This window comes from Manacus vitellinus, unplaced genomic scaffold, assembly GCF_001715985.3.
Source record: "Manacus vitellinus isolate BGI_N305 unplaced genomic scaffold, ASM171598v3 scaffold_16_pilon, whole genome shotgun sequence".
NCBI classification, from domain to species: Eukaryota; Metazoa; Chordata; class Aves; order Passeriformes; family Pipridae; genus Manacus; species Manacus vitellinus.
Window position 1 is genome coordinate 2,273,528 of NW_021939189.1, and position 23,366 is coordinate 2,296,893.

Here is a 23,366-nt window from a genome sequence, read left to right on the forward strand (position 1 = left end):
AACTCTTTTTGGACTGTGGTGAAGAGCAAGAAGTTGTTTTACCTTAGAATAGAAATGCATAAAAGATCCATAGGATAAATGATGGGTCTGGAATGTGGGGATCAGACAATCGGATTATTTTGTCTCATAACTGCAATGAAATTTAAGTTACACAAGGATGAGAAGGAAAGATGGGAAAGAGCACTTGATAGAGGTGCAGGTCCTGGAGCAGGGAATGGAAACCTCCACGTTGGACAGGGCTTGGACAAACCTGATCTGGAGGAAGGTTCCTTGCCCGTGGCAGGGGGAGGAACAAGGTGACATTTAAAAGTTCCTTCCAACCCCAACCTTTCTGTGGTTCTGTGAATATCTCAGAGGTCAAACATTTGGCATAGTTCATATGAGAAATCAGGTGTTCATATAAATGATAAAAATGATCCCCTGTTTGCTAGTCCAGGATCACTTGCAGGCCTCCAGCATGTAAATAGTGAGGGATCTGAACTACTTGGGCTGCTGGTTTGACTAACTGTGGTATTTTTAATCTCCTTTTATTTCTATAATATTTTCAGTTTTACAGGTACTCAGATCCAGCAGTGACAGTGACAATATGGTGATTTTATCAGCTTAAGAAAAGCTCCAATTCTCCTGTGTTTCTACATCAGGATGTGGATTCTTTCAACCATAAGCAGAACCTTAATTATTTATATATTGATTATAAATATATATAAATTATGTCTGACCCACACTCGAGGAGATTTATTGGTGTAAAATCTACCTGTTGATTTTTATTATGCTCTAAGGAGTGGGAATGGGTTTGATTGATATCCCCCAACGATATTAATAATATTGTTTGTATATTTTAATGAGTGTAACTCAGCTAAATGAGGATACAGATCTGCAGTGCCAACATATTAATTTTGGAGCGGTACAAACACGTATTTTTTGTTAATGCAGCTTTTATGTTCCCCTGTAATTTCTGGAGCTGATCCCTGTGTTGTTGTGCAGGAGCACACGGGAGCAGCTCCGGAGTTATCCATCACAATTTGGAAAAACTTCCCAGCAGTGTGTGGGTTGTCTCCTGCTTCCAGGGAGGATATAATTCACTTGCTGCTTTCTGCTGCTGAGGAAACAGAGCCTTTCCCTGAGAGCAGCAGGAATTGGGCTTTAGTTACGTGTTTTTACCTTCTGGTGATCACAGAATCCTGGAGTGCTTTGGGCTGGGAGGGACCTTCAGGACCATCTTGTTCCAGTCCCAGCTCCCACCAGACCAGGTTACTCCGAGCTCCATCCAGCCTGGCCTTGATCCTCATATCTCATCCCTGTGGGAACACAGCACAGCCTTATCTCACAAGGGAAATGCAAGCTATTTTTCCTCACTTTTCCATGATATATCCTGGAAACATCTCTTTATGAAACAGGGCAGAACAGGAAAGATTAAATTGTGCTCGGTGCCTTTTCCTGATGATGATCCTGCAAACACTTGGACATCAGTGAGGTTCTTTGCCATCTTCCCTGGAAATAAATGGTCCAGTTAACAATTCCACTGATGCCAGTCAGAAGGAGCTGGTAATATCATGCTCATGTTTATGTATATCCATCATTTGTGTGGATAATGTTCCTATAATGCTGCACAAATGAGTGCAAGTTGAAAACCCCAGCCCTGTAACTGCATTTCAGTGTCTGCCTCTGGTCCCAGGGAGAAGTGGTTGAAGTAGAACCATGAGGAAGGTAAAAAATAAACTAGAACATGGAGCTACTTTACTGGTACAAGTGTTGTTGATGGACATTAAGGTCTGTCCTGTACAGCCCTGGCAAAAATCAATCCCTGATTTCCTTCAGTGTTGTTTGATAAATTGTACAGTGGCTTTCCCAGTGCCCAGTTGAGCAGAGAGCTCTGGAGCTGGGGCAGTCCACGTGTGCTGCTGATTTAAAGCTGTGGGCTCATTTCTTTCAAAGTTAGTGGACAGAAAACAATCAGTGAATTAGATTGTGAAAAAGTAAAAGGCTTGCAGTTTGTTTGCTGCCAAACTCTCCCTTACCCTGATTTACCAACCTCCCTAAATCCTTGGGAGGTCTCTGTATCTCACGTGGAGTGGCCACTTGAGCCAGCACTCAGAGCAGACACTTTGTGGTGTGATGTTGTTCATCAGAAAACAGTTTGGGCTTTTTAGAAAAACCAAGTCCCTTTTGGTGCCAGTTTGGGCACTGGCTCAGAGGGTTGTAAACCAGAAGGTGAAACATTTGGAAAAATGCTGCTGGATCTCTCAATCCTCAGAGGTGCTCCCAGTTTTAAGAGAGAAAATGTTCAGGAGTTTTAAACCCAGAGACTTTATACACACTGCAGGATAATAAATTATAACTTACTTTGAAATAGCTGATCAAATAATTAGTCATTACTTGCGTTTGTCTTCTTGGTACTAGTGAAGCAAATGCTAAAATCCCACTGTTTCCATATAAAACAAGTAGCAGCTGAATACCTGTTGAAATAAGAATCAAATTGGTGGTTTTAAGAACCACCGATCTGTAAAAATTAAATTTAAATTATTTTCTAGTGCATTTTTCACAATGAAGATATAAAAAACATATCTGGTGCATTTTCAGCAATCTGTCATCTATTTGTGGCATTAAACCTTACAGGCCCTTTCATCTGTGTAACATTAGCCCATATCCTTTCTTTGAAAGATCCAGCTTTAGCTAAAGCTGTGATTACTTTGTTAAATATGTGTACGGTGCTCTTGCACAGGAATCTTCCTTTTATCCAGAGGTCTCAGAACTTGATAGCTCTTCCCATTAAGAAAGTAAAAAAACTTTACCCTTCCTTCAGAGATTCATCAGGAAGGTCAGTGCTGTGTTCCCTCCGATTTCCCAGGCTCAGCTGGGAGCTGATTAAAGCTGCCAGCTACAACTCGTCAGTTTTGGCAGAGACAACTCTATAAACTCTTTGTTATTCACTTTGCTGTGTGTTATAAATATATTTATCTTCTGCTGTCAGGCGTGGACTGGACAGGTGCTGGAGGAGCAGTTAAGCTCTACCATTAATCTCTCTAACAATGTCATTACTTGGTAACTCAAACCAAAAACATGGGCAGAATATTCAGGAACTTTCTCTAGTTCTTCTTCCAGGTGACTGAAGTGGTTGGAGGAAAAACGTTTGTTATTCCAGAAGGTTTCCAGCAAGTCTGTAAAGTCAGAGTATGTGACTGTGGCTGGTGCTTTGTATCTTTGGAGCCATGTTGTGGGGCTGGTTTTGATATTCAGTGTGTTTGATTAGAAAATTCAACAAACTTGGGTAATAAAGACTGTGTTGGACTGTGCAGGTGGCATTTTAGGAGGAGATCATCATCGTGAGCTCAGACCAGCTTTGGACAGAAGCAGAGTTGCTGGGCAGAACAGGACTGAGCAGAAGTGTCAGTCCCAGGCTGTAGAATGATGTAGAAATGTAACACAGATTTGCAGGTTGGTGACAGGAGTGTTTCTGGCCCAGGAAACAAAAAAAAGATACAAAGACATCTGAGATTTATGAACTGTGGCATAAAATCAGTGTCAGTCCAGGCCCCTGTGTGGGAGCATTACTGTGAGAGCTCTCCAGGCTGAACAAAGAGCAGAGGAATGTGCAGAACTGGCTGGGGACATTCCAGTCCAGGTTCTGTGACAAAAAGCCCAAGCTCAGAGGTGCTTCCAGGCTGTCTGTGTGGGGGGTGTGTGTAGCAGAGTGATCAGAGTGGGACATGTGCAGGTTGTGCACCAGGGAAGAGCTGAAAGCAGTGGAGAGGGAGCCTCCAGCTGAGTCTGGGCATTCCTGAGCTTCCCTGTGTTTGGGACCCAAGCATTACCTGGAAGTGTTACTCTCTTCCTGCTGGTAAAGTCCCATGAACACAGAGATCACATTTTGCCACTGCAGGTCCAGGCATAATACTGTTAGTCCTGGCCTTTTCCCAGTCAGGTGGAACCTGTGTGTAAAACCAGGCTGTGCAAAGTTAAAGGCACTCTAGAATGCCCTCAGTGAAGCACAGAGTATCCCATGTTGGAATGAGGCTCTGGAAACATGGGGCTTTTTCTTTGAAGTTTGGTCTAAGACTCTTGAGACTTAAAATTAGACAGGGATAAAGACAAAGCAAAAATAAAAAAAAAAAAATGCTGTGTGTTCTGACCTGCAAAATGTCCCGGGAATTGCAGACCCAGTGGTGCTCCGTGGGTTTCTGTGGGAGCACACACAGCTGTGTGTCACATGGACACAGCAGTGGGAGCAGGGATTCGGAGGGAAGGGAGGGCTGAGCCCTGGGGAATGAGTCCAGGGAAGTGCCAATGCTTCCTTAATCCCAGGATGTCAATGCACAAAGTTGTCTTTCTGTCAGAGCACGAGCACTGGCTCTGAGAAGGGTTCCTGCTCAAAGGAGAAAAGCTGCTCATCTCCAGCTGCCAATATTTGGAAGGGAACTGAGGCAGTTTCACAGGCCTGTTCTTCATTCAGGTCAGGGGGTTGAGCTTCTGCCTCTCTAAATTTAGGGGCTGCAGTATAACATAAACTCTTATAAACAGGTGTGTGGCAAAGCATTCCTGTTGCTTCTCCTGAAAAGATCTGAATTAGCTTCAAAGTAGAATGAGGAATTTTTGAAATCTTGAGAACTTTCCCAAGGATGTGAAACCACATGTTGCCTTTCTCTAATACTGATGGGTTTCAAAATGTGACATCATTGTGAGTGTGGGACAGACAAAAGAGCAAAGGGCAGAGTGTGATCTGGGTGGGCAGAGGGGCATCTTTAGAATCTTCCATCCTTAATTTCCTGTCCCTGCTTTGCAATCTCGTGCATTGTGCCTGTGTGTCACTTGTTTCTTTTATTCCTCAAGGGTCACGAACAAACAGCACCATTTTCTCTTACTTCTGGACTCGGCTGGAATATTATTTCCAGCTGCAATAAATTGAAATCCGTGCTGATACACAGCCCTTCCTCAGAGGCTGTATTGTACTCTGCTCTCCGAGCTGGGAGAGGTGTCTGTTAGTTATACTTAGCATCACAAGCAACGTAAATTTAGTGCTTTAACAAATTCCCTCCTGGACTTTTCATCACCAGAGCTGATGTTTACAAGTTTGAACATGCTGTTCTCTTTGAGACAGTCTGTTGAAGAAGTGGGAATCAGGATGAAGAAAGACAAACAGAGGATTTCTTCCAGGTCATGTCTGAGTGATAGTGTTAATGTGTACATGCTTGTAGTAGACTTTAGTTTCTAGTTATAATCAATACTTGACATATTTTCCCCATGATTAAATTAAAGCTGGGAAAGTGAGATTTCCCTGAGGAGAAAACAAGTGGCAAAAGAGTTCACTGGTGATCTGCATGTAATCGAAATAAGTGCTGCAATTACCTCCAGTCCATTCATTTCTTTGTCCCTGTTCCCTCCCCCTGGCCTGGTGCCTGAGAACTTTTTCGTTTATCACCCACAGCAGAGAGAGGAATAATTTATACACGTGGACTTGTTTTTTTAATGCTCTGCAGGATTTCATATGAGGAAGGGAAAAGAACCCAAGTCAATGTTGCCACTTTTAAAGCTGTATTTCTTCTGCATAATATTTTGCAAACAAGTCTGTAGGCACTGAGTGTCCTGAAGGCTCTGTGTCACAAACCAGGTGATGGAGTGATCATGTTCTCCATGGCTGGAAACTGGGACACTTTAGGCTTCTGGAAGGATATTTTTACTTTCCTAGAGGTTGCTTGGTGCTTTCTTTGCCTTGTGTCCATTGGTATTTTTGCCAGGGGCTGGGATTTCGCCCTCCTGGGCTTGGGCTCCTTGTGGCATGTGGATCTTCACCACAACACCTGCACTTGGGGCTGAGCTGCTCGTGGCTTCTCCTCCTGCACATCCAGCCCTGGCTGGGCACTGCAGTCGGTGTGAGTGACTCACCTGGTCCTTTAAGGACAGTTCCACGAAAATGAAACCTGTTAGGAATCAAAATAACTTGAAGAAAGGACGTCAGGTAGAAAAGTGTGGCTGGAACCATTTAAAGAGTATTTTCTAGAAAATTATCCTCGACCTTTCTCTTCCCACACCAGCAGTTTGATTGGATTCTGAATGAGCCTTTTCAGAGTCCTCCCTGTAGGTCAGCCAGAACTCACCTGCCCTGGGAGCAGCTGAAGCCTGATTTCTTTGTTTCTAGGAATAGAACTCAGCAATCATTCTGCCATTAATGATTTCTGCATCCTGAGTCGCTTTCCCTGTGGCTTTTTGAAGGATTAACCATTGGAAACAAATTATTCTTTTACACCTCACAATTTGTTTTAGATTTCTCTTAGACCACGAAAACAACTGAGCTGTTTTGAATCTGGAAACTTCATATAATAAATAAGTCGTCTCGTTTTTTATTTTGAAATGAAACTTTCTTTGTGCACTGCTGTTGAACTATGAAAAACCTTTAAAAATACCTGACAAACAAAGCTGTTTAGACAGTTTTTCCTGTGAGAAGTAGGAGATGTGAGATGAGATGCCACAGGAATGTTGTCATTGCTGCTGCATTCCTGAGGTACCAGGTAACAGAGGAAGATTCTGTTCACATGCAAAGCTGGAAATTATGGTCCCATTTAATTAAAATTAATACCTCAATCTTTATGACATTAAGTGAGAGCAGTCTAATGATCATCTTTATGAAGCCTACAGTTATTTACAACCCAGATGTTTGCAGAAAACGAACCAACCTCTCGATTTTTGTGTTGTTAAGGAACTCCTGTTTGCTCATTAAGTCCCCACCTCCGTGCTTGGCTCCTTGAGGCAAACACTGTTTATGACACATCCCTGAGTGCTGTTGATTCCGAGGAGAACAGACAGAAACTGGGAATGGTTCTGCCTCAAAAACAAGCAATAGTTCAGGTGTTAAACTACCCGTGTGGAAAATTGCTCTGACAGTTATGATGTTGTTCCATCTTTTGCTAAGACTTAAACTATCATTTCCTTCCAAGGCATTCCCGTTCCACGTGCCTCAGCTCACACCCCCTGCCCTGTGCTGCTCCTGGGCAGCTTTATCACCCTCAGTGTTACTGTTTTATATTGAATTATGAGCATCCAGCTATTTATCCATAAAGAAATTAATCCTCCTTAGCCTATAACTAATACGAACCCAGAAATTGTATTTGTTTTCTAGGTGTGAACTTTGGATGATTAAAGACAACTTGAGGTGATTAAGAAGAATTTGTAAAATTGAATGTTTGATTCTACAATCCTTTTCTTTCCTTTTCTCCTCATTTATTATGTTGTGGGATTTTCATCTGGGAAAACTAAGGGGTATCAGAGTTCTTACCTGTCCCTTGCTTGCTAGACTGGCATTCCAGGTTTAATTTAGGAGCCTAATGAGCTTCTCAGGACCATGATGGACTGGGTTTTAATAGAGGAAGAGCTGGATGACCTGGTGGACTGTAGTAACAGCAAGAAACTTAATAAAACAAATGCAAAGATGTACAGCCAGGGCCTAACAATGTGAATCTTTGCTGTGAGGTAGAGGCTCATATGGATGTGACAGAGAAGAGGTCTGGTTCTAGTCAGGGCTTCCAGCACTGATTCAATGATGTATTTTTGTGCAGAGATGGAAAAATGTCAGGCCATTTGCACAAGGCAGTGCTTCTACAAGGTGGAGTGGGATGGGAGAGGTCAGGAGTGAACAGAAAAATAAATCTGGCAGAAAGGAATAGAAACCTCTCTCACGTGAAAACTTGTTTATTCATGAACATCATAAAGCCCTTTTTTTTTTAATTTTTTTTTTTGAGGCCACTCACAGTACCAAAAATGGCAGCATGAGGAGCAGAGTGTCCCAGAAGAAGGCTCAGATGTGGGGCTGTGTGATGGCACGGGATCGCTCTGTCACTCAATGCCAGTGATTTGCAGGGCTGATTGCAGGCAATCATTAATCACTGGGTATTGAGCACAGCAGCTCCTTCACATCTGGGGCAAGAACAAGTGGCACCTCTTTAGCCAACCTTCTGCTCTCAGCAGTTTCAAAATAAACCCAACTCTGAGACATGAAGCAAGATCGTTATTATTATTATTGTTATTATTATTATTATTCCCCTCTGTGTGTCTCTTATTTTCCCCAGGAATTTAGAGCATTGGAAACCTCAGTTTACTTCTAAGTTCAGTGTTCTCCACTCTTGCTGACAAGAGTGTGCCACTGAACAGGGAATGTCCTGTGTGGGATTAATGGAGCTGCTGCAAGAATATTGACAATTTCTGAATATTATAAAGCTACTCTGTATGGGTGTCAGAGAGAAAATATGACAGGTGTTCCTTTTTTCCTCATCTGTATTGGAAAAGGCTCTTACAAGTCAGGTGTATTCTCAGATTCTGGGATTAGAGTATTCTCACCAAACCCAGGGGCTCAGTTACTGTATGTAGCTGATATTAAGCAGGAGCATTAGGATATATATTTCCCAATTTATATATATATATATATTTCTCCAAGCCATAATGTCTTGGGAAATGGGAGCTAACTGACATGACTATTAACTGTAAAAGCTGCCATATGGGTGTTAATACAGCACATTTATTCCACCCTTCTTTCCTAGTTTAGGCCCAGCCCTATTAAACCAGACCTGATGTTTCTGGTGAATCCCACGGCGTTTTATAATAACGACAATTTTCCCTTCACCTCCTGACAATCAGGAAAAGTTTCTTAGACATCTTTACATCAGATTGGAATATTTTTAGATGTAGATGTTTCTCTGTGTCTGGGGTCTCAGGCAGGCAAAGTGAGTGGTGGCAAAGTGTTGCATTCAGGAGCTAATGAAATCCTTCTCCTCCTGTAATAGCTGTTCCCTAAGGATTGCAGTCATTCCTTTGAAATCCCTGCTTAATCTCCCCACTTATTTATTTTGTCAGGAACTTCAGTCGTGCTGCTTTGCTGTCAGTCACCCATTGTCAAAAGAGAAGAGAATGTCATAAAATATTCTGTTGATGCTGTCCCAGAGCTGAGGAAGGATTTACCTGCAGCCTTTGGAATTAGGAATCATTTGTGACGTGGCTCATCTGCTCCAAGTGGTCCTGTAAGGCAGGAGAAACTGGAGTTAAAGGTGACTCATAATCCCAGTGTCTTCTTAGAGTATCCTAAACAAGAGCCATTGATCTAAGCAGAAGTTACGCTTACTACAGACTTCATTTTTTAACGTCCATAATTAGATAATTCTCCGAAGAACTTGTATTTTCATTAATTAACATTAAATGTCATTAGCAGTCAGCTGGGCCTGATCAAAGGCAGATAAGTTTGTAGCAAGATTTCTGAGCAACAGCCCAGCATTTCCTAATGATATTATTGATTTGCTGCTCCGAGGGATCCTCACGGTGAGTGATCCAAAGTGGCCCTGGCTGGGGGTGCTTTGAGCACCAGGAGCCTCCCACAAACCACTCCTGGGCCCTGCTCTGCCTCTCTTTTCCAAGGTGATGCTTTCATGGACTTTGAAAGCTGGCAAAGCGTGTGCTGTGTGGCTCCACATGAAAGAGGGGAGAGATTTGGGATTTTTTTCCTCCCGATTTTAATCACTGGGAAAAAGATTTTAAGATCTGTAGGCGGATACTTCTGAACAGTGGAAATAATGTGGCATAGTTGATTTTAATTAGTAGGCCAGCCTAAGACACAATTTCCCATAGCTCCCTAGGACTTTTTATATTTTTTATTTTTTTTTAAATGAGTTTTCAGTACTTTTTTCAAAGGTAATGATGCATTCATACTTCCCAAATTTAAATTTCATGTGAAGGCAAAAACTAAAAAAGGAAAAAAAAAAAACCACCACAAGTCATGAGGTGAATATTTGATTGGAACAAATGTGGATCTGAGCAACAGGAACAACCTCAGATGTGTCTTATGTAAGTGCAGTGCTTTCATAGGAAAATGAGAAGGAATTGAGATCAATGACATAATTATGAAACGTTACTCTTACCCTTAATTGCTTATACTTAAGAACATGAAAAGGCTGGTTTTTAAAGTCTGTGTATGTGATTAGTCTGTTCAGTTGCCTGAAATTTCAAGTCGTGGTAATAAGGTGAGATGTTCCTGGTAAATATTTTGTTTAGACTGGGAAGTGTGAACATCTTTTAGAGCTAAATCCCTCTCCAGATTTCCAACTGGCCTTTTCGTGCCTGTTTTCATTGAGATGTTAAAGGTCTGAAGGGATTATTTTAACCATACCCTTCTGAGAAGGAACTTGAAGACAGAGAAAATATAAAAATCTCTGTCAGCGTCAGTATTAAAAAAAAAAGTCTGAAAAAATGAGAAGTTTACTGTAATTTTTAAAAATCGATTTGCAATTTTCAAATTTTCAAGCTCTTAGAGTAACATTTTAAGAACTTCTGCCTGCTCTGGTTCCCACCTACTCCTTCCTACTCCCACCTTCTGTTGGAGTGCCTGGTTAGCAAACCAAAGATTTGGAATGGGCAGAGAAATGAATGTCTGGGCTGGTGGGTGGCTCCCAACTCAAACAAACAAACAAACAGCAAAACACAACATCTCCCCATCCCCATTTGTGGCTCTGTCTGCTTTGGCTTGGGATGAGGGCATTTAACTCCTCAGCCCTTGGGAGAAAATCCAGAGGGTATTTCAAGGTGTATTAACAACACATTCCTCCAAAATCAGCATGAGGAGCTCTTTGAATGGCCCGGGATGTAAAACAGTCATTGATGATTTATTCAAATACTTTGGGGCTGAGTTTTGAAATCATGGAAAGTGTTGCTTTAGGAAGAGATGAGCTATGGTTTGGCTTCTCCCTGTCTGAAGGAAGGAATGCCAGGGAAAGAAGCAATGTCATGTGGGATGAAAGACAGGAGGAAGAGGGGATTAAGGCCAGATTAAAAGTCTAATGAGGGGCAAGAAGAGAGTGTACAATCACCAATCCTGATTCCACTGGTTCTAAACTCAAAGTTCAGACATTTTCATCCACAGAGAAAATGTTTTGTGTTCAGTGGTAAAAGAGGGATCACCAAATTACAGGATCTTGACCCTTCACCCTGCGGCTCCTGGCACCCCTGGAGTTCCAGGAGCTCTGGAATTGGAAGTGAAGAGCCAGAGGCTGCAGAGGTTCCCTTGGAAGGGGAATAGTGATACAATTGCCTGCAGGGAGTTCTGGGAGGGGCAAGTGGCTGTTGATCCTGGGAAGAAATCCCCAAGCAGTTTTAAATGGGATTTCCAGAGAGGTTTTGGGCAGCAGGGTGGGAGATAACAAGCTGATGGCCAGAAGAATGTCTAGGAGGCAAACAGCACTCACAGATGGTACCTGAAGAACTGGGGCAGATGGAAGGAGGAGACCTTAGAAAACCTTCATTACTAGAAAACCTTCAGTTCTGTGCTCTGGAGAGAGACCAAGATTATTAGATCATACTTAAAAATATAAGTTGTCCACAAGTTTGGTGCTAACCAAACCAAAAGCCTCAAGGCTTCTGCCTTTTTTATTAACTGTACTGAAATTGTATCTGATGGGAGAGGAGAGGAAAATGGGGAACTCCCTTCTTTCCTGCCAGCCTTGTGTGCCCACTGTGGAGAGGAGGACTTGGCATTGGTTCTGTTTAGTGGGATATTTGTAAGGGGTGTTTGCTCAGAGTGTCTCAGCTCACAGTAAGCTGTGTTAAGCTTGTGATACACTAAGGTAAAAAATGTATAAGCAACTATTAAGCTCCAATTCTTTGGCCTCTGCAGAGAGGTTAATGAAGGTTAATAAAGGGAAGTGTTCTCTTCCATCATCTGAGTGCTGTGGGGCTGAGAGCAACCTGGAGAGGGCTCAGTCAGAGCACTCAGCTGATGATGTTGGTGAGGGAGGAACACAGAGAGAAAACTGTGCTTGTCTTACCTTGTGGAAAAACCCCTTAATTGGTACATCTGTAAAATGATGGAAATTAAGCTCTAAAATTGCCCCTAAAGTCTGTTATAATTTTTTGTTAACCTTCTTTTCTCGAAGTAGTTAAATAAGTTTTCAGTGTCAAATTTAGGAAGAGGGGGAAGAGGAAGCCAAGGTGGTTGCAGGCACCAGTTGTTCAGGTCTGGTTTTGTCCATAGGGATTTTTCCAGCTCCTCTTTTCCTACCAGGAAGCAAACACTTGCTCTAACCTGAGTAGCTCCAGTTCCATCTGCATCAGACTGAGCTGGCATGTGCAAATCCTCTCCAGATTCAGTTTGGCACAGTGAACTCAGTGAATTCAACCATTTAGACCAGTAGATCCTTCAGTCCTTGCCTCTTCTTTCCTTTCTTCTGCCTGAGATCCTCCCCTGCAGCCCCTCAATTCTTTGTGATTTATTCCTGACTGTTCCTCCCTCAGCTCTTTGACAGACGTTTTGCACAGTGCCCTGTTACTGTAAGCCAGGTGCTCTTATCCTTAATGAACAATTTCCTGGAAAAGAAAAAAAAAAAAGAAATAAACAATAGATAAAGTAGGTCATGGAGACAGCAGAGTCAAGAGCTTTGCATAGTGATGGAAAATTAAATAAGGCTGGGGTCATGTTCTCATTTATCTCTCCTGTTACTGCTCGAACAGGGGCTGTGATGGTTCCTGGAAAGGTGAGGATATTTTGGAGGACTGTTTGGATCTGCTGGGTGTTTTGGCCACAGTCTCCTCCTTTCCCTGCTCCACCAGGAGCAGCAAAGAGGGTCAGCAGTGTCAGGCTGGGATGTTTTGCCCCTCTCAGCCCAGTCAGCCCCCGCTCGGTGGGTGCAGTGGGTGCTGCTCGGGGGCTCCGTGGAGGCTGTTCCTGGGCCCCCCTCTGTGCCTGAGGGTCCACACTCCATGCTGGGTGGTCAAGAGCTGCAGGTTTAAGTCTGGATTAAGACATTTTGCTTCTCAAAGAGCCCTCCCTGGGCCCCAGGGGGACCCTTGAGGCCCAGCACTCTCCGTCCTGGTTCACAGGGGAGTCAAGGCATGGAAAGGGATTTGGGGTCTGAGTCTTGCCTTGCTGGGACATAAATGACCTCACATTTTCCTGTGCATCTTGAGCCTCCTTCAGAGGTGTTTTTTGGGAGATGAGCTTTAGGCACTGTGAATAGTTAAGCAGCAATATTCTGCAGCTCTTTTCCCCCTCATAGCAGTGACCAGCAGGGATTGCAAAGACCTTCCCACACCAGGACCTTCTCCATGGCACAGCTCTGTGTCCTAGAGGGGGGCACATCTGCTCAGCCTGTTTTCCATGTTGGATGCCCAAATCCAGGAGTTTCTAGCCAGGCAGCTGAGTGACCACCCTGATTCTCCAACAGAGATTTGGGCTCTGAAAATCAGGTACATTTTTTGGACCCCAAAGTTGAGGCTTTTGGCTTTGAGATGCTTGAACCAAATACCAACCCTCCAGTATTGATGCCACTTCATGTATGTCCTGTAAGAAACACAGGAAAACACAAAGGGTTGTTGCAGCTTCTGAGGAAAGCTCTTTTATTTCAAGTAAAATTGGAAAATTGGCAGTTTTTACGTGGCCGCTCTAATTCTTAAGCCATTAGAAATGTAAAAATTGATTTAACATTTATATTTAACAGACATCTGTAGAAAAATTTATATTCTGCATGGGCTATCAATGTCTTCAATATCTATGGAGTTAAAAACTCTTAGGTGAAGATTGCAAGAGGCTGAGAGGAAAATGGAATGTGGGAAGAGGGACATCCACGTGCTGCTGTAGCAGGGAATGCCAGGGAGGATAAAGCTCTGGGAAAACCCCCAGGAGAGCAACTGAGCATATTGGACCAGTGGGGTCAGCAAAGGTAGAGAGGAAGAGGTAGCAAACATTGGTTCCTTCCTGTTTTATAAAGATACTGAAGATAAAAAGCAGCATTTTAAAAAAATTCATATTCAGCTTCAGTGTTCATTTTATCCCAGTGTTTGGTTTTGCTTTATTTCAGTTGGTACCCCAAAAGTTCAAGGAATCCACCAACTTTAAAGCCAAATTGGGAAAACTGAGTCTGGATTCTCAGTGCAGCTCCAAGGCTTGCAAATCAGCCTTCTCCCAGAAATACTGCACTGTTTGGAAAAGGAGAGACAGGTCTTTAAATGAAATATGAGCTGTAGCACTGGGATGTGATGGTGCTGCTGGAGATCAACAGCCATCAATCTGTGTTACTTAATTTGTCCCTGGCTCAGCTGTTCACTGTACTTGGGACTTTTTTGCTTTGTTCCATTTTATTTTCCACTGAGATAAATGAAGACAAAAACAAGGGTCCAATTGTTCTTGACAAATAGAAGTAATTTTAAAAAATATATAACCATAAAAGATATTCTACATTTTCAAACCACTTTTTTTTTTTTGTTTCCTGACTTTCAGAGAATCGCAGTTTATTTATTTCACTGTGTGTCTATTGAACACCCTTTGATTTCATTGCTCCTTACTCCCATTTTCAGGTCAACTTCATGTGCACTCTTTCAATGCTGTGAAAAATTCACTTGCAATAAATGGTTGGGGTTTTTTAACTAAATATTTAGAATATTTAGAAAAATGTTTGCTTTATTTATCCTGGGTGTTCTGGGGACACGAGGCCATTGTGGCTCTCCAAGTGTCTGAGGAAGCCCATGTTGCAATTGTTTGGGTGGGTGGCTGCGTGTGAGCTCACTTCAAGCTCACTTGGCTTCTCAGGAGTTGAGGTTTTTTGATGTGTGTCAGCTCCTTTCTCTTCTGAAGGAATGTCTGTTGCAGGCATCTTGGGAATATTCATGGGATAGGGGATATAAATATATATAAAAATATATATATCAGGAGCCAGTGACTCCCCACACAGCTTCAGCAGCTTTAACATTCCACTGAGCAGAGGACTGGGATCAGTAGAGGGGTATCAGAGCCTGCCTGCCTTCCCTGGCCATCCCTCCTGGAGCACTGGGATGGTGGGATCAGGGCAGAGGGTTGAGCAGCCAAAGGCACAAAGTGGCTCTTCCAGACTTTCCTTGTTTACCGTGTTTTAGTGGAGAGGGTTCAGAGAAAGCTGCCCCGGGAGGATCTCTCAGCTTGCAGGAGGTTGTTTTCTCTTGAAATACTTCAGAGGCCCAGGATTTTGCTCTCAAATCCTGCCAACACCAACTTGCTTTTGGCAGGAAGCGCCGTTGGAACATCAGCCATCCCCTGTCCGGACTGGCAGGGCTTGGAAGAGCAGCTCAGGGCTTGGGCACTGGGAGGAACACGAGGGTTTCAGGGGGCCTGAGTTTGGATTAATAACTTCAAGGGCCAACTGTTCAAAGGGCTGCCTTCCAAATTTACACTGGTAGTTGAGTACAAGTACGAAATTATGGGCAGAAAATCACAGATAATCTTTTTCCAAGCTGACCTTCCTGAAAAGGAGCCAGCAGTTATCTGGCTTTGGGCACCAGTTCAGCAATGTTTTTAGGTGTTGTTAATGTAATATTTTCATTATATTTCTGCTGGACTATTGATTAACTATTCAATTATTTCAGAAAAGGAAATTCAGTGTGGTAGTGAATAATAGCTCTTTGGGTTGGTAGTTGTGCTTTGCACAAGGGCTGGTGGGGTTTGTGTAATGCTGACAAAATCCTGGGTCTGCATCTCTCTGTGTGTGTTGGTGTGGATCTCACAGAGTGGATGGCAAATGCCAGACATGTTTACACATTGTTGCTTCAGTATCTAATCACTTTTCAGTTTGTGATAAGCTGATTTTTAAAGCACCTGGAAGGACAGCCTGTGCTCTTCCCCTCTGGAAGATACTGAGACTTTGGGAACTTGTGTGTCCTAAATTCCACCTGAGGTTCCAAAGCCTGCTGCTGCTGGTGGCTGTGGCTGAAGGCTCAGTGCTGACCTCCAGAAAACACTGGATGCAGAATTCTCGTGGAATTTGAACCACCTCAGCCCAGCCCACTCTGCTAAACCAGCACCAGGGCTTAAATCTTTGCCACTGTGATTTAAACAGTCTCAGACACACAGACTCTTGTCTTGACAAACATATTTCATTAGCCATAACTAAAGGAATTGCCCAGATTCCTTGCCTAGTGACATGTCTCTGTGGTATTTTGACCCACTTTTCCTCTGAGGTCACTGAAGGAACAATCCTGAGCTTCCAAAAATAACATTTGATAGGTCGAGGAGCTCTGACTTAATTATTTATTCCTGCTTTGCTCTAACCAAGCTCCCAGTGACTCCAGAAATCAGCTGGTGAGGGTGTTACCACCAAAGCAGATCTTCAGGCTCCATAAGTTCTCCGTGGCACTGTAACAGTGTTCACTGCACCAATTGCAGCTCCCACTGGGGTATTTTACAGCTCAGAAATTTGAAGAGATTGGGATGTTCAGATCCCACTGAAATCAACCCCCCACCCAGTTATGGAAAACTGAACAACTGTGGTTCAAAGAATGTGAGGGGGGGTCATGAGGTCACTGCAGCAGTTGGGACCCTGGTGTGCTTTAAAGAAAAACCTTCTAAAATGACATCTTGGGAAATGGAATTGGTTCCTTCCTTGGTGCTGACCAGCTCCTGCTTAGGGAATGATGTAGCAGAGGTGGTGATTGCTGAGACTGAGCAAACAGGACTCAGGGTGCAGCTCTTTGTACCTGATGTCTGCCCTCTAAACTGTGCAAACCTCTGAATTTTGCTTTTATTCTTTCATTTCCCAAGCCATGTTAATGACATGTTAATTCTTGTCTTCCCTCTCCCTCATTAATTGTGTGAGATGCCAGTGGAGGGAACCCAGAGCACAGTCTGGTGTTTCTGCTCCTTCTTCCATCCCTTGGATTTCTCTGTGCTCGGATGATAAGAATCACATTGTCAGTGTTTTTGTATTCTGTACCTGAGCCTTCCTGGAAGTGTTTATCTGTTTAAAACAGCTTTAAATTTTCATTAAAAAACAAACAAAACCGCAGCCTGTCATTGGCAATATTTCTGTTGGTCACGACAACAACTTTTAGAGGTGACTGGTGAGGTTGAATGGATTTGTTCTTGACTGCCCAGAGTAAAACAAGCTCTTCTTAGCAGGTATCCCAAGCTCTGCTTTTCTTTTTTTTCAGCCCTTTCGTGGTATCTCAAGTTATTAATCCTAAATGGAGGCATCCAAAAAACCCCAATGAGTTTTGAAACTCGTGGCCTCATTTAGCTTTCATAACAGCTTGTTTCGAGCAAAACCTGCTGTGGAGCCAAATGAAGTGTGTGTTTAAATGATCCCTTGCCTAAACTATCATGAAAATTTCAGATGGGATGAGAAGGAGGGATAGCACCAAGGGCAGCTTTGTTGGAAGCTTGCTGCTACTTAGAGACTGAAATCCTGGAATCAGCAAATCCTCCGTCGCTTTAATGCTTCTCCAGTGAAATCCAACTTTTTGTTTCCTGGCTTAACTATTCTCTTGCATTTTCCTCCATTGCTCACACCCAAATACTAGCACCCATTTTAATTTTTGTTGGGATGTTAACACAAGGAAAGGTCCTTATGTAAACAAACTGTTGTGGGAAATGATAAGGAAACAAATTTCTGGAGGCTGGGAGGGTGTAAAAGGGATGTTTGTTCTTAAATCCTTTCCTGGTCACTTTGCCTGGAAGCAGGATATTGGTATTGGGTGTGATATGGCACAATTACATTGGGATATCTAATTATTTACCATGATTTCTCTCCTTTCTGCCTTGATTTGTTCCCACTCCCCCAAACACGCTCCCTCTGACCAGTGTTTTCCTAATTCATGCTTCCCAGGGCCAAGCAGCATCCAGGAGCTTTCCCCTGCTATCCTGGGAATGTGCTGGGTGTCTCCATGGGCTGGGAGGAGTAAAAACAGGATCCACTGGGAATTTTTAGCACTTTGAGGTAAGACTTTTAACACGCCATCACTTGGAAACTGGTGGGAAAAATTCTGGCAAGGTTAATTGGCTGCATGGACATTTAAACATCTTCAAAAGCACACCAGGATTTAAGAATGTTGCCTGCTAGGGAAAGCCACTTCTGTAAATGTTTTCCCTGTTTACAGCTGGACATCAAATTAGGGTTTTCTGCCTGGCTTAGAGCACAATTCACCCCAAATTGAGAGAAAAGCTTTCAATTTAGAACTCTGTCATAGACTGGAAACTCTGTTTGAATTTCATGTCAAAGTCACATTATGAAATATTTTATGACAGAGATGTCAAAGTGAAATGTTTCACCACCTCTGGCCCTGAACAGGAAAGTCTCTAATGGTCATTTTTAGTTGGATTTTCCAGCCTGTCAGCCAGGGAAGCAGAGGAGAAATTCAACCTGTGGTTTTGGTTTGCTTTTTCTCCCCTCAGCCACTTAAAGTGCATAAGAATGTGACCAAAACCAGGTCCTCAACACCCAGAAAAAGCTTTATAGGTTATTTATTTCACCCAGCAAGGATTCTTTGAGGTCTTATTTTCTTTGCACATGGGCCACATAGTTGTCTAATTTAAAGGATCATCTGCATCTCCTGGTGTCTTTGCAAACCCCAGCACAGTTTCCTCAACAAAAGTGTTTGTAAAGTGACTCCATAGACAAATAAATTAATGATTTGCCACCTACAAGATTTTCTATAGTTAAGATTTGAGGCTTTTTTTCTGTGATGGAACCAGTGACCTGTATCAGTATTGGAAGTGAAATACTGACATTTATTCAGAAAGGAGCCAGGTATGAGAAAATGGCCTTAATGAGCACCAGATACCTGATGAGTTCTAATTAACAGCGAGTGAGACACTTGTGAAAGAACACCAGGTTGTATTTTGCATTGAAAGAGTCTCTTTCTTGCTAAATTGTACCTAAATTGACTCCTTTCACTCCTGAAAAGAAAAATCAACCCTGGAGAGACATGAAGTCAGAGTCCAGGTGGGGATTACACAGAGGACCTTTGTGTCAATTATGCTGATTGCCTGTCCTGGGAGAGGGGCAGGCCCTGGAAATATGGATATAATTTGGCTGTATCTTTAATGACATTCCAGGAATTGTCCCCCTGGAAGGCTGGTTGATGCTCCTCTTTGGAGAACATGACCCAGGGCAGGAACTGAATGTGTGCTATGGTGAGCAAGGCAAGCTGCAAACCCACTATTAGGTGTCATTACTGGGCTCTTTTTTGATGTTGGTTTTTAATAAATGTGCTCCTATTTTTAGAGTTTTATTCTGACTCTTGTAATAGCAACCATTCCATTTTGGTGTGAAGGTTTTTCTATTAACGGTGATCAAAGTGAAATATTTCATCTGAGGTACAAAAAGAGACACTTGAGATGAATGAGGTTCTGCTGAATTTGGGGAGTTGGATGGTTCTGATCTATGATCTGACTTACAAATTTAGGAAATTACTGGCACAAAGCAACTCCATTACAAACAAATAATAAAATGGCATTAGCATTAAAAGTTTAGAAAACAATCTAGAACCTCTTTCAAATACATTGCAAAAAATATGCCAGGTGCTATTAAGGCTTATAAATAATTCTGTGGTGTTTGTTTGATTTAAAAACTAAACTGACACATCATTTTCTTAAGAACAAATTGAGGTCTCTGAGAACTACAGAATTCAAATATGTGGCTGCTTTAGTGAAATGTGAGAGGTCTCATTCTCTTCAGAGTGAGGCAGCAGGACTCTATTCTCATTTATTTGTATTTTTTTAAGGAGTACTTTAATATAAAGGTTATATAAAATTGAATATAAAAAGCCAGTAATTTCCAGCAGGAATGGATGGTCTTAAGAGCATCTTTCTCAGCATCCAGTGCATTATAAGCAAATCTTTCTGGAAAGTTTGCTTTCTCCTGGACTCAAGGGCACTACCTTCAATTGCTACTGAAGGAGAAGAAATTAGAGTGGGGGAGAAGTTTGATTTCTACTTGGAATTAATTATTATTTACCTTTCAGTTGCTGATAACTGATGGAAGGCGACGAGTGGGTGATAAATTCCCTGTTCCCAGGCAGGTTGTCTTTCCTCCTGTAATTAATTCAGCCCCAACCCAAACTGCTGAGGCTCTCAAGGAGTTAAGGTGAGCACAGAACTGAGTTTTGATTTAACTCCCCCCCTCTGAAGGTTTGCTTTTGCTTCAGCAGGGTTGTCTTGAAGTGAACTCTTCACTCCCCCATTTACTCAGTCCTGGCTGTCCCAAAGCCGTGGAGAAGGAAGAAAGGGGTTCAGTTCAAACCTATAAATACAGTGCTCAGGAAAACCTGTCCCCTGCACTTTGGCATGACTCAAATGGTGGCAGTGGGATAGTTAAAGGCATCTTTGGATGATATTTGTGTTAAAGGGTTGTCTCTGAGCTTGAGGAGCCTCATCCTTGGGTGGTTCATGTCCATTGATCCCTGTTTTGCTCAGAGAAAGTCCAGTTCTGCTCTCCAACAAGCTCCAAGTGTTTGAACATTGGGTTTGGTGGATTTGTGTCCCATGGGCACTTCAGGACACTTTTTCTCCATGGAGAAGCAGTTCCTAGGGCAAAGGGGGGGAATGGCTTTTCCATAAACACCCCCTTGCCTCGTCAGCCCTCTGGATTTCCAGAGGGAGCTTTTGCATTGTTCCAGTGGGGCTTTGGGACAGCCCTCAGGTAAAGAATGGGCACTGCTGGACTTAAATCCACTTCCTGAGGAACATTAACATTAAATCATGTTAATTAACATTAATATGACTTACATGGCTTAAGACCTATCTCTGGGTTTAGCAGAGCTCGAGGAATAATTTAAAGGATGAACTATTGCTCCCACTGGGATTTTGACTCCAAATTCACAACGGGTGTCCTTGAAGTGGCTAAGAAGGCTTTGAGTCAGGAGGTAATTTCAGAGCAGCTTTCCTGGCTCTTCATTCTGCTTTGTGATGGGCTCTTTATGCTGGGCTGTATATCAGTGCCCTGCAGAGCAAACCTCTTCACATCCCTGGGCTGCTCAGGACCACGAGGCAATGAGCCATGTGTTTTTTTGATGATCATATGAACATTCAGACTATTTTTAGGGCAATCTCCTTGCCAGGAATAATTTCTAGGACTTCTGATTTGAATGGTGAATTATGTGTCCACCTTAAATGCCTGAAGTGGATATTTAAAAATACTTTTTCCTGACTGAATGTTTTACAGATTAACACCTCTGATGCTGTTACATTTAAAAGCAACTCTGTATTTCCTATGATGATGATGATGATGGAGCCATGATGTATTTCCTATGTATTTTGTATTTTTTCACTGAAGTCATTGGGGACTTCTGGGCAAACAACACAACTTTGGTTTCAAAGCCCCAAGCAGGTGTGAGTCAGTACATTTACCAGATGAACAGTAAGATGATGAAGAGACCACACCTAATGAATTTGATACAATGTCTTTTCAGCTTCAATGCAAATATTTTTAATTCATGTTCAGTGTTCTGCATAATGGGCCCCAATGCATTTTAAGTGATTCCCCATCTAAGACCTGAAAAGTGCATTGATTTTCCTTCCTTCACGCAATAATCATTTCTCAGCCCCAGCCTGTTCTATTGACACCTGTAAACCCCATTTAAATAAATCAAAGGGGGCATTTGGGTGTTCTTCCACTTGCCTATAGCTCGATGGAAGAACAGATTGTTTTATACCTCAGTGATTTATTTGTCAGCACAGACAGCCAGTCATAAAAACAATCAGTATCAGAAATGTTCTTTGGAGGAATCATTGGGGCTGTCAATACCTTGAGTAGCTTGATCATCTAATTCTTTGGGTTTATTAGGTTGAAATGTATAAATTCCTTTTAGAATGGATTTGAACTTTTTAAAAATTATATTTTTTAGTTGATTGCTCTTTCGAGTGTTTTGGTTTGTGAATAACTCCCCAGGATTTGGGTTTGTACAAAAGTAAGAAGGAGAAGGCTGAGAAGGATGTTGTCTTCAAAATTGGCTTTAATGGCTCTACTTTCTTTTTTTCCATCTAGATACAACAATGGTGGCACTTACACTGTTCCAGTGGATTCTAAAAGGGCTTATCTTGACTTTTCTGCTGGAAACTACTCTGTCCCTAAATCCAGATGATCCAAATGTTTGTAGTCATTGGGAAAGGTAAGGTGTCACCTGCCAATTTTTAATTTTTTTTGCTGACCATTTCAAAGGCAAACTGAGAGCCACACTTTGCTAAATACCACCTTGTCTCAGAAAAAAACATGGGTTTGCTCTACAGGAATTGTACTTTTGAGTGCCTTGGAGGTTTTGGAGCATCCCAAAGAACTGTTCTAAAGCTACAGCTACAGAACATGGATCCCTGTGTTGTGTCCTTTGGGAAGCTCCTCCAGAGTTTGAGCTGGAGAATTGTTTGCATTTATCATGGAGAGACCTACAGAAATGCTGGCCTTGTGCTGTCCTGCTTCTGTCTGGTTGTTGTTGAGCAAAACTTGTTGATCTGGACTAAGTTTGAAGCCCTTCCTGCTGCAACACTGGGGCTGTTTCTGCATGGCCTGAACTTTGTGGCCCTGCCTTCCAAATCCGTGTCAGCATCAAAAAATGCATGGAAGGCCTGAGCATGAAAGGCCCTTACAGGTAATTCTTGTTCTCTCCATTGTTCCAGTGTCCTAAAAGTGGCTCTGAGCAGGACAGTTCTGTGAGCACAGAGAGACCCCCAAGCTGTGCTGGGGTTCACCTTCATGCAGGGGCTCTTTGCAGAGGCCAGAGGTCCTGCACTTGTTTAACTTGCTAAATTTCCACTTCTATTAATCCCACACTGCTGTACACTTCAGCAAAATAAACCCCTTCACAAGAGCAGAAATAGAATCATATTTTAATGACACTGGGTTTTGAGGCCTTAATTAGGGAATTAACTGTTTGTAGGTAATGCAAGTGCAAAGGAAAGGCTGGGCAGGAGAAGGGATTTGCAGTCTGGGTGGGGAGGTGAAGTGCATGCAGAGCACAGGAATAAAATATTGATTTTGTCTGAAGAAAGTCAGCAACCTCGAGACCCAATCAAGGAGAAACAAAAATTAAATACAAAAATTGATTGGTTGTACTGACCAAGATGACTTTGTTAGTTAGATGTTAATAAATCAAAGGGAAAAAGATTGTTAGGGCTGTTGCTGGATAATAAATGGGATTGTGAAATAATAATCAAGGTTTGTGAGTGTTTTACATTAATAAGGAGCAATGTAAATATTTTACTTTTTGGTATTAAAGAAATAAAAACATTGTTGTCAAACCTGTGATAGAGGGCAAAGGAACATCTGGGGTTGGCTTGTCTAGAGGGGACAAGACAAGCAGGGCAGGAACAGCCCAATCTTCGATTTCAAGCCAATCAGACTCTCCAAGCAAATGTTTTGGGTGCAGCCTCTCAGGGTTTAACCACATCAGCAGAGGAGAAGGAAATCACTTGGAGGATGAAGACAATCAATGTAATGAGTGACCCAGAGGATCTAATTCCTGGGTCCTGGCCCTGCCTGGCAGGATTTCAGTGTGGATTGGAGCCCTGATAAAGTGGGGCTTGTTTGTAGGTCAGCCCCTGGCACTGCCAGTATAATCACAGGACTTAGCATGGCTGACTGGTGTTTTGGGGTGGAGATTGCTGAATT

At 42.5% G+C, this 23,366-nt stretch overlaps 1 protein-coding gene and 1 long non-coding RNA gene across 7 annotated transcripts in view; both read left to right on the forward strand.

Moving 5' to 3' along the window:
• Positions 1 to 17,698, forward strand: part of LOC108639082 — a 65,396-nt gene extending 47,698 nt beyond the window's left edge. Inside the window, exon 3 of the long non-coding RNA XR_001920243.2 lies at positions 17,592 to 17,698. This is a non-coding gene — a long non-coding RNA (uncharacterized LOC108639082). The remainder of the gene's footprint in view (positions 1 to 17,591) is intronic.
• Positions 17,699 to 19,727: 2,029 nt separating this feature from the next.
• MEGF11 (multiple EGF like domains 11) overlaps positions 19,728 to 23,366 on the forward strand; it is a 194,225-nt gene continuing 190,586 nt past the window's right edge. For all 6 annotated transcript variants that reach the window (XR_001920257.1, XR_001920258.1, XM_018069598.1 and 3 more), the window contains exons 1-2: positions 19,728 to 19,850; positions 21,750 to 21,873. Coding sequence is in view for 4 of the 6 variants with exons in the window: in XM_018069598.1 (XP_017925087.1) it covers positions 21,758 to 21,873 (116 nt within the window). In the remaining 2 variants the exon portion in view is untranslated. The remainder of the gene's footprint in view (positions 19,851 to 21,749; positions 21,874 to 23,366) is intronic.